Source organism: Dromiciops gliroides, chromosome 2 (genome assembly GCF_019393635.1).
Source record: "Dromiciops gliroides isolate mDroGli1 chromosome 2, mDroGli1.pri, whole genome shotgun sequence".
NCBI classification, from domain to species: domain Eukaryota; kingdom Metazoa; phylum Chordata; class Mammalia; order Microbiotheria; family Microbiotheriidae; genus Dromiciops; species Dromiciops gliroides.
The window spans coordinates 130,243,999-130,255,999 of record NC_057862.1 but is presented as its reverse complement, the minus strand read 5'-3'; the positions used below and the strand labels follow the sequence as shown (position 1 = coordinate 130,255,999).

The following is a 12,001-nucleotide window of genomic DNA, read 5'->3' as shown; positions in this document are numbered from 1 at the left end:
ACATATGACAATTTAACTTCATTTTAAGATCCTCATTTGAAGTATTCAGAATTGTTCATGCCTCAAGGTGGGTAGCTTAATTCTTCAGTTCACTACTATCCAGTGGAAATATATATTAAAAAACAAGCAATTTCCCAAGCATCCCCATTCCTCCCCCCCCCATAATATGATATTCTATGAAAGTTAATCATCTGCTGCTTAAACTTTAAGTGTACAATACTTAAGCTTCCTTTTAATTATAAAAACCTTCTTGTTTACCTAAATCGTTTCTACCTGGCAGCCATGAAAAAAGCAAATTTTCATAGCAAAAGGTCCAATTTCAGAACACTGTAATCTTCAGGGAAAAGGTATTGAAGAGATATTAATTATATACGACTCCAAGGAACGTTGGGATGCTTCCAAAGCATGGAAAAGTTAGTCACAGATTGTTTTCCTCGGAGGTTGAGAAATACAGATTTTACATTGATGGTTCAAGTATAAAAATAGTGAGTGCTCTGTAATTAGGTTAAAGACAAGTTTGAAACCTACTTTCGACATCTCTCACTTTGAGTCACTGATCAATATTTATACCTTCAATCAATTGGACTTTATGGCCCAAAATAAAATAAAGCGTACTGTACTTCAGTGCTGACTTTCATCTCACTATGATAAAGCAAATCTGTAGACATAATTAACTGTCGGAGAATGTCTCTAGGACAAAAGGTGCTAAATATTGCTGTCATCTGTAGGTGATGCAAAGAGGGAAAGTAGATAGATAGTGACAAAATTTGCAAAAATTATTGGCAGATCAAGGAGAAGAACACATGGCTATTCATGCCAGAAAAATTGGCTTAGAAATCCAGAGACCCAAATTCTAGTCCTATTTTTTTCATTAACTGTCTGTGGGATCATAAGCACATCAATTGATCTCTCTAGGCCATAATTTCTTCATTTGTAAAATGAGGATAATGAATTAGATCATCTCTCCAGCATCCCCTCTAGTATTGATTTCTCAGCTCTCATTATTCTTTATTAATAAGCTTTTTGTTTGTCATGCTAAAAATGTTTACATATTCAAAAGTGTCTGTGATCTCATCGATGCAGATGGTCACTCCAATGATGCTCAATTAAAATTTTTCCTTTCCTACTCATCCCTTGTGGTATTGGTTCTTCACAGTTCATCACAGAGGGTCTACTTACCACGAAAATGTCTCATCACCTTCTATTAATAGAGCATTTGGACCTGTTATCCCTGACGCTTGTCACATGACAAGTCCATCTTCTCTTGCTATCATGTATTTTCCCGATGACATCCTTTACTCCCGTTCTTCAATGGTTATATTTCATAGCATGCTCACCACAGACCTCTCCACTGCTTTCTGTGGAATGTTCCTTTTTAATAATACAGAGACAGTATTTGATGTCTCAGAGCCAAATAATAACCCCTAGTATAAAGTTAGTATTAACAAGGATGGTCCTTTGTTTTGCCCACCCCGGCATGACAGGAGAAGGGGCAAAGGTGAGTCACTGGCACCTTAAAACCAGTCGCTTTGGGCACGTGGGGCTCGTGAGCCTTGGCAGGCAACCCACCTAGGGGAAAGAACCCTGATTTTAAACCTCTGCTGCCTTGTGGCTATGCCCATATATGGGAAAGGCTTCAGGAGTTAACCCTGAAGAAAAATCAGGAGTTGGAGTCCCTTAGGCAGTTGGATGTGGGCACTGGTGCCAAACTGTATTGGCTCTGCCTCTCCTTTGGATCCACCAATGTCATGGAGAGGGAAAACCTGCTGCATGAGCAACAGCTTGTTTTCCATATTGATCTGCGCAGGCCAGCACCCTGGAGAGGATACTCCAGCTACTCCTTATGGGGTAGATACAACACGGGATGCAGCAGTTACTGTTTATAAGTCACTCCGGAGCTTCAGCTCCCACATAGGACTGCACAGCCACACTGTGGCCTGTGGCTCTTCAAGACGCTGATCCATGGTCGTCCGCGACAGGTGGAGGCCTACTACTACTACTGGTCCTTTGTTTCTGGGAGAAGCTTGACCATCATTAAATTACTTTCACAGTCCCCTGAAGGAAATCCAGCTCATATGCTTCCTAATCTTTAAGTCTGAGCACAATTCTTTTGTTCATGTGTACTGTCTGTTCTATATGTACATATTGATGGATAACAGCAACAAGTTTCCCCTCCAAATATATGTTGTAAGCAGAGGAGAACACATTCCTTATTCGCTTAGTCTTTCTGAGTGAATGATCAGACCAAACTCTTAAATGGTTATGGATCTCTGAAATGTTCCAGCATTTGATGTAGCCAGAACAATGTTACCCACCAACAAAATCATCTGAAGCAGGTATAAAACTGAAATAGAAATGAAGGCACTAAACTGAATATAAGGATCCCTGCATATCACATATTGACTTAGAAAACTATATGTTAACATCTACATTCTCTTCTATGTTTATTTTTTTAATATTTCCAAATTACATTTTATTTTGGTTTGCATTGAACTTGGGAGTTTTACACAGTTGGTCCATGTATTTGACATCTCTGATCTGGAGGACCTCACCATTCACATGGAATTTCTCTTCAACTCAAACACTGTGATAAACCTCCTTCATCATAATGATATAACAGTGGTAATCACTTTTAATGATTTCATACCTTTATACCGGTTTATACTTCGTCTGATTTGCTGAGATAATAAACAAACAAGGCTACCTTTCAAGGAATCTTGAATAATTTAGAAGTACGGATAGAAAACACTTTATTGTAATGAAGTCTTTGAGGCAGTGTTTTAATCTGCTGTGTTAAATGCCATTTCATGACCTACAAATATTAAGATAAAATGCTATCTATGTATTTCAACCACTTAAAACTATGGCTCATAAATTAGATCTCAAACAAAACAGGCCAAAACTAACCATGTTCTTAGCATAAATCAGCAAAGAAATAAAAAAATAAAAATATTCTCACATGCTGACAAGGAAAATTAGAATAGAGGTACAGTCATCTCCCTTTTATACAATAGAGACAAGCAATGGTATAAATGATACAAAAAATAAAATCCAAACTTTTCATCCTTGTATCAAAGACATTCTTCTACTGTACCCCAAATACTTTCTGACCAGCCTAATCTCCCACAAGGAATACATCATGTGCTACAGTTAACCTATACTATAAATACGAGGTGGTCCCTAAATTTTGGACATCTGCTAACTGAAGTACCTATAAATGTTATATATTAAAGTTATATTCATGAAGTTCATTTAACTAATAAATGAGTTCCAAATGAATATTTAGAAGCTGATATGCACGGAAGGAGACTTTTTTTTAAAAGAAATCGAACTCCTTGTTTCCCTGTCTTTGTGCCTTTGGTTCATATGCTTCCCTCTTACAATGTAGCCTTCATTTCTTAGCTCTGCCTTTTTCCTTCCTAACCCTCCTTCAATTTGATCAACAAATCAAATGAAGTAATTTCACGAATCTCCTCAGTCAGTGTGTGCTCTTTCCTTTCCTTTTCCCCAAACACTTTTTGTATATTGCTTTTATTGGAATAATTCAAGAAGTCTGTTAGATGGTTGGTGACAGTTAGAATGTAAGGCTTTATGAAGGATAATGGACAAAGTGGGGCTTCAAGACTTGACTATCTATATTTCACCACAGGCATTGGGCATAAGGTTTATTTTACCCTTCACAGGTTCTTGAACTAAGTGAATGTTTCTGAAATGAGTTAAGTCAATTTCCACCAAACAGAATGTCAAGAGCTCTAAAGAGCCAGTTTTTCAGAGTTGATTTGTCTTTTTTAATCCTATGAAGTTAATCCTTAACATTCTCATTATTAAAAAATAGAAATGATCATAAATAAACATGGATAGGCCTAGGAACCAAAATAAAGATTGTCATACAACTCAGATTCCTTATCCATTTCATTATCACAAACCTTAACAACAACAACAAAAATAAAGGTCCTTTGCAAAACAAATGTCCCTTCAGAAAACTATTAGACCTTCAATTTGAAGATGAGAATTTATAAGACTAAAGAGCATCACATTTCCTTGACATTCAAGGACATTGAGGAATTAACTTGGCAGAAGCAAACTCAAATTTTAACAATGACTTCATTTCAATTTATTATGATTTCAGTCACTTCCTCACTGCATAACAAACTTGGTTATTAATTCTACTTATCTTCATACTGTGACAAATATACATATCAATATAGAAGATGGCCAGGCTAAGCTTCAATAGAGAGGCAGGAAACAAATAAGTGTACATCATAGGCCAAAGATATTTTCTTTATATGTAAGTGTTACTCTTTACCAGAAAAGTTCTAATAAATATGTTTAATGTGATTGTACATATATAACCTATATCAGATTGCTTGCTATCTTGGGGAGGGGAGAGGGAGGGGAAGGAGGGAGATAAATCTGAAACTAGAAATCTTATAAAAACAAATGTTGAGGGGGCGGCTAGGTGGCGCAGTGGATAAAGCACTGGCCCTGGATTCAGGAGTACCTGAGTTCAAATCCGGCCTCAGACACTTGACACTTACTAGCTGTGTGACCCTGGGCAAGTCACTTAACCCCCATTGCCCCACAAAAAAAAACCCAAAAACCAAAAACCAAAAACAAATGTTGAAAACTATCTCTACACGTAACTGGAAAATAAATTACTTTTATGAAAAAAATAAAGGCTCCTCACTCCTCATTTTTCTTCTGTTTATCATGGTTTCCTTCCTAATATGACTAACAAGGCATCTCTAGAAAACACCAAATTATCAAATAAAATGTAGCTGCAAAAAGCAATCATCCAACAAAATACCATTTGTGAAAGGTGCAGGTAAAGGCAGTAGTCAGAGTATTTGTAGATATTTTATTGATATTTTCCAAAAAACAAATACCACTAGAAACTTAATGAACACATTTATCCTCCTTTTCTACTTTAAAATATTTGTATGGACTTATGTCTAAATACATATGGAGGAAGGAGGAAGAAGAATTTGATAAGAAATGCCAGAGTTGAAAGGAAAACATGGAAAAAACCCACAAATAGTATAGCAAATAAAAGTGTGTCCTTACCACAGCGATCTCTAATGACAAGGTTCCTGCCTTCTTTCAGGTGTATGGTGAGGAGGTAAGCAAAAGGGCTGGGGAGGTTACTTAAGCAATCTCCTGCTTCTTCTATTGTCTATAGGGAATAGAGAAACCATATATATTTTTTTCCTGATATGTAAGCAAAAGAAAACACACACACACACACATACACATATGTTCACTACACAAAAGTAAACAAAACTGTTTTCTTAAGAAAGAAAAAAATTGCTAAAGGTAGTGACCCTTTTTAAGGGCTGAAATGTTGATAGGTATGAGTTCTATACACACACACAGATATGTATATACACACACTAATCCTCAAATTGTATAATCCCATTCCTCAAATTACTAGGTGAATTACTTGTCAGGCCACTTACTAGGTGAAACCTTTGATTTCCACAAGTAAAGAATATTATCTTTAAACCTCAGACAGTTTTTTGTTTTGCTTCCTACTGGAGAGTATGTATCTACTTTTGTAACTGTTGTGCCCCCATTAGATAATCAGACCCCACAAAGCAGGGCCTTTTCTGTCTCTCCCCTTGTCCAAACCCAGAACTCTGCCCATGGTCAGCACTTAACTGTTTATTGTCTTAAATCAAATACCATCCAGTAACTCAGTCATGAGATTGCCATGCAAAATTAACATTCTGAGAACTGCAGAAATTGTTGATGTCGAGTCACTGCATGTTTATTACAAAATGATTTACAAACCCCATAAATGAGGTTGGTTAGCATTCAACATTCTATAGAGTAAAAAACAAATCCAATCCTAACTTTACTTTCCAGTAAATATTTCCTCTGAAATATTTACTTGAGTGTTAGAGAATTTAAAAATAAAATAACCACAAACTCACAGATTGTTCTTCAAAAAGCTGGGAGGTCAGCGAAGCTTCCAAATCACTAGATCCACCTGGATTCTGTTGTTTTAAAAAAAATATTTTTTTTAAAACCCTGATAATAAATCAATTGAAAGAACTAAGCAGACTAAAAACATAGAAAGATGTCTCTTCACTGGCTGGCTGAAAGTGCTTCATCAGCTTTGAACATTTGACAGATTAAAAGCTTATGCCTGGATCAGAACATTCTGAAGACAGCTCTTCACGAAGGCTCGCTATTTGCAAATGTGTCCCTTACATGTTTTACATCAGCTGAATCTAGGAAGTACTTAGTGTTTTAATGCTTGCAGGGTAAAATTTTGGTATGATGTGGTTGACTAGTTCATAGAACATTTTGGGCAGTACATGGTACTCAGGAACTGAAGGATAAATAAGGAAATAAAATGGGACGCTTTCCCAAATGAGGCCTGATGGTGCTACTTTAAATTATACCTTTGTGGAATTTGAAATCCTGTATCAAACTATTAGACAGCAAGTTCGCTAAACATAAAATGAATTTTCATTAGCTCTGAGTTACAAAAACATTCTAAAGAAGTTGATCATTGAATGACATACAATTGGAGACAACTGGAAGGAACCCCAGGGCATCTAGTCTAATCCTTCCCCAAATCATAAATCCTATCTACAATGTTCAGCCTCTATTGAAAGGGCTCTAGGACCAAAAATTCATTATTCCCCAAATAATCCATTTCAGTTTGGGGCGGTAATAATTGCTAAGGAAATTTTTTGTTCCTGTCTTAACTGTCTTAACTCTGACTTTCCCTAACTTCCACTGAAAGCTTCCAGGGTCAAGTGCCACAAGTTTAAACTCTTTCCACATAACAACCCTTAGAATATTATAAAGATCATTATTGTGTGCCTTCTCCCAAATCTGGGAAGGAATTCCCCTGAGTTCATTCAAAAAATCCTCATCCTGAACAGTATGAAGGATCTTCAATATCCTGGCCCTCCTCTGGATATAAACAGCTTATAAATGCCAGTTCGTTTCCTCATTTGAATATGTCAAGATACCTAGAAAATTATGCCACAGACTAATACAAATGAAACACATGTGGTTAGCAATGGTTCCTTAAATTTGCATAGAACTTCAGAGTTAAAGTGACCTTTGCACCCATTGTCTAATTGGATATAATTTCAGTTGTAAGAAAGCTTAGAAGTTATCTAATTCAAACTTCTATCTGATACATGAATTGAGGACAAATGACCAACCAATCAAACTCCAACTACTCCCTGTTTTACTGGTCTAACTCACAACTTTTGAGATAGTTCTGTTAATATGTTCTACTATTAAGCCAAAAAATGCCTACTTCCAGTTTCTGGAAGTGCTTGGTTCTGCCTCCTATAACCACGTAGAATAGATATACTTTACAAACTTTCAAATACTTGAAGTCAGCTATGTTGGAGAAATGGAGTAGTTATTATCATTCCTAGTTAATAGATGAGTTAACAGAGGCAGAAAGATTGAGTTCCTTATCCATGGTCATACAGCTAGTCAGGGTTAGAACTAGGATTCCAACCCAAGTCTATTGATTACAAGTTCAATGCTTCTTTCCTTTATGACATCAATTAGAAGGTAAGCTCACTGTGAGTGAGGATTGTTCTCTGTGCTTGTATTCTCAGCCAGGGACTTGATGTATTGATTATTTTATTATTTTATTTTATTTATCTATTAATCTATCTATCTATTTATTTTGGTGGGACAATGAGGGTTAAATGACTTGCCCAGGGTCACACAGGTAGTGACAAGTGTCTGAGGACAGATTTGAACTCAGGTCCTCCTAAATCCAGAGTCAGTGCTTTGTTCACTGTGCCACCTACTTGCCCCCTTGATTAACTGATTTTATAGGAATTAGAAGGGCTCTTAATTTTGTGAAAACTTTCTATCAAAGTAAACATAATGGCATTAGGAATTCTAGTTTGAGAGTATTCTCAAAATCCTCTTTTATTTTCCCATTTGAAGGGCATTACTCACCAAGCCTGCTTGAAGCCATCTAAATATCACAAGACTTACCTGACACATCTCTAGGTACCCTAAATCCATATTATTAATTTCTAAACTTATTTTCTTCCTTTTCTTCTAGATTGTTATTAGATTTATAATGTCCAAAGAAATTAAGCTCCAACATGCTAACATTCTATCCATAATTTTTGGAGTCATCCTATTTTGAAGTAGTTTTGTAATTTTAATGATAAAGAAACTATTACCTTGTATAAAACAGTTTGTTAATGACATAAATTACAACCAGAAAACTCCTTGATTTTCTCAGGATTTTTAAAGAGAATTTTTGCCTTATTTTTATCAATTGTCTGAGTATAGGGAAGCAGTGGAGTGTAGTAGAAAGAACACTGGATATAAGTAGAAATCTGGTTTTTAATTCGTTCTGCTACTAGTTGTGTGACACTAGGCAAATCAATTAACTTCTGTGAGACTCAACTATATCGTCTATGAAATGGTGATAATATTCTGACTAACCCACAAGGTTATCAATAAATCAAGGCAACAAGCATTTATTAAGCACTTACTGTATACTACACACTGTGCTAAATGCTAGAGATTTTTCACTTTCCCTTTTTATTTTATTCAAATTTTCTTACACAAAATTATTAATATCATAATGTTTTAAATAATTGCACATGTGTAACCTATATCTGATTGCTTACTGCCTCAGCGAGGGGGGAGGAGTGGGAAGAAAGGAGGGATAGAATTTGGAACTCAAAACTTTAAATAAAAATGTTGATTATTTAAAAAAAAGACAATCCCTGCCTTCAAGGATCTTTTATGAAAGAAATAGTAATTACAACTTATAATACTAAAATAATATAGACATAATTATAACACAACCCATAAAGGAAACTTGCTATAGCTCATTCCTCTGGTTTTCTGAGCTGGTGCCCTCATCGGCACATTTGGATACAAAATATAGATAAAACAGAAAAATGCTTAGAACACCAGGTTCTTAGGTTGGCTTCTAGAGGTGTGGGATGGGAGGAGAGAAGCTTGATAACATGGAGAGCTTCAGTCTGATGCCATAGATTATGTCTATCTCTAGCTGCATTCTGGGGCCTGTCAGTTCTCATATTCAGAATATCATATGTATGGGGTATCTAGAACAAAACATCAGTCCCACACCATGTGAAATATGATCCATGAACCATACCTTTCACTTCTTCAAAATGGAAGAGGGAGCTTTCACTAATAGTAATGTAATGCTTCTCTCAACATTAACCAGGGTCTCCCCTCTCAATAAAACATCCCATCATCCAAGTAAGTCTACAGATATACTTCTAATGAAACTGATAATCAAATTGCTCTCTCTGACCCCCTGAAACACATAAACCAACCAGCAACCAAGTGAGGATGTCCCTCTGTAAGCTTTAGCAATAAAGTACCAACTTCACGAGGTTGCCTTCAGTAGGCAACCTGGATCCTATACTTGCCATTAGGAAAGGCTATACAAGGAAACTTGCAGCCAAAGCAAATGAGGTCTGCATAGTGGAGTTGCTGTGACTCTGATTCTTCCAAACATGGAGGATGTAGTCTCTGCAGGTTCATTTTGAATGAGCCTAATTTTACCTTAAATTAGCTTTTAGTTTGCAAAACTGTTGGTTGGTTTGTTATTTTGTGGGTGGCTAGTTTATCTGTTCATCAGTGTTGACATTTATACAATATACCCCATTATATGGGATTCTAAAACCTCCAGGATGAGTAATGACTTTGTTCCATTATTGTTATTGATTTCTTCTCCAGAAAGATTTATCCAGGAAATAAAATCTGTAATAGAGATTCTTATTTTCTGGAACTGTGAACAAGTCTTTCACCAAAGGTGTCTTCCAGTGTAACTTGGTCCCTCCCTCCCTCCCTCCCTCCCTCCCTCCCTCCCTCCCTTCCTTCCTCCCTTCCTTCCTCCCTTCCTTCCTTCCTTCCTTCCTTCCTTCCTTCCTTCCTTCCTTCCTTCCTTCCTTCCTTCCTTCCTTCCGTGCTACCTACCTGCTGAGAAAGATATTGCAGGGAAGCTCCACCATGAAAAGAACATATGTGACTTAGTGTCTGGAAGTGACCTTTCTGGGGTTTCAAAGGTCAGATCAGCATCAGGAAGTGATGTCTGCCACCCGTGGGTCCTATCAATCAGAGCTACCAGCCAATTAGCTTGGAGCTATGTTTGTGAACAGCCCTGTTTCTTGTTTCACAGGAGACTTCTGGGAGAAGCCACTTAAGAACAAGGTCTTTTCGGTTCTGGACTTGGGCTTGGCGGGAGGTCGGAAGCTGGCTTTTAGAGATAGATGAAGGCCGTTCTCTCTCTCTCTCTCTCTCTCTCTTTCTCTCTCTCTCTTTCCCCTAACTTAAAATACACTTTAATAAATACTTAAAAGGCTAAACTCTTGCTAAAGCTTCTAATTTAAGGTGACCACTCATTAGATTTTAGACATCACAGATAAATTTTAGGCCCTTACACCTCTTTCTCTTTCTTTTCTCTTTCTCTCTCCCTTCCTTCTTTCCATCCATCCATCCATCCATCCATCCATCCATCCATCCATCCATCCATCCATCCATCCATCTATCTAAATTGGAACTTGAAGGAAAGCAGGGAAGATAGGAGGCACATATGAGGAGGGAAAGGATTGCAGGAATGGAAGATAGTCAGTGGAAATACAGTCAGGAGACACACATCCTGTGTGAGGAATAGCAAGGAAGCCCATATCACTGGATTGTAGAGTACATGGTGAGTAGTCAGATGTAAGAAGACTGGAACGGTAAGAGGGGGCAAGTATATAAAGGTATGAAGGATTTGGAACACTAAACAGAGCATTGTAATGAAAAAAGTTATTTAAAGCCCTTCTCAATCTGGCCCCATTTTTTATCTTTACAGACTTATATCATCCCCATGTCATGTACGTGTCCCAGCCAAATTAGCCTACTGGCTATTTCTTACTGGTATATAACACTGAATTTTCCTTCTCTTTGCATTATCTTTCTCCCAAACCCAAATGCAGTCCTTCTTCACTTGCACTTCTTAGAATCCCAAGCTTCCTTCAAAGCTCAATTCAAGCATAAAGTACATGAGGCCTTTCCAGATCCCCCCCTCCCTACCTGCTAATTTGCCTTATCATTACTTCATATGTCTTTTTTAACTATTTATGAGGATACTTGATATTTCCTCCAGGAGGACGTAAGTTCCCTGAGGGCAGTGACCACTTCATTTTTATTTTTGTATCTCACAGTACCTACCACAAGGTCAAAAGTAGGTGCTTAAGAAATATCTATTGATTGATTGACTTTAAGTTATGGTGGTACTGAGAAAAGAGTCCAGAGAACCTAACTGTCCCAGTACTCATATTTCTGCTTTAATATCTCAAAAGATCAATAATTCCATGGATGTTTGCCAGGTGCCAGTGGCTCCAAACCCCAAAATCTGATAGTCATCTTTCTGTAGATCACTTTTTGATATCCTCAGATAAAAGTTGGATAGTCTGTTGTTATCAGGTACTTCTTCAAAGCTTTTACTCCTTGGTCAGATCTGCCAGAGTTTGGACTATGCTGACATAGACTTCAAGAAGTTAGAGTCACCTTCTAAACAAAGGTACTCCAATATGGCGGAGTATATACTAGCCTTCTAGTACAGAAAAAAAAATATGTATCTAAATAGCGCCTTTCCTCTAACTCACCAAAATTATGGCAGCCTACCGTCTCTCCAGCTTTGCTTTACCCATTTCAGATGATTCCATGCAAGTAAGAAAGTGACACCATTTAACCACTTTATTTTATTTACATACTTCTAAATGGACAGGTGCAGTACATTTGTTTCAAAACACTATAATAACTCTTCTCCTTAAAACAACAAGAACATTAAAGGCAAGGGGCTCCATTAACTCACCATTATGATGGAGGTTATACTTGCAGAGAAGTCACAGAATTTAAAGTTATGATTCCCACAGCAACAGTAACTGTCACATGTTATATATACATATCAAGGTAAGAAAATTATCACCTTATGGGGTAATAGAAAATACTACATATGCACAAAAGG

General features: G+C 37.0%; 1 protein-coding gene across 1 annotated transcript in view; it reads right to left on the bottom strand.

Moving 5' to 3' along the window:
- MCTP2 (multiple C2 and transmembrane domain containing 2) overlaps positions 1–12,001 on the bottom strand; it is a 275,109-nt gene that overhangs the window by 192,124 nt on the left and 70,984 nt on the right. The window contains exons 3-4 of the mRNA XM_043984960.1: positions 5,934–5,996; positions 5,065–5,173 (exon numbers count right to left, since the gene is read on the bottom strand). Of these exons, the coding sequence (XP_043840895.1) occupies positions 5,065–5,173; positions 5,934–5,996 (172 nt within the window). The remainder of the gene's footprint in view (positions 1–5,064; positions 5,174–5,933; positions 5,997–12,001) is intronic.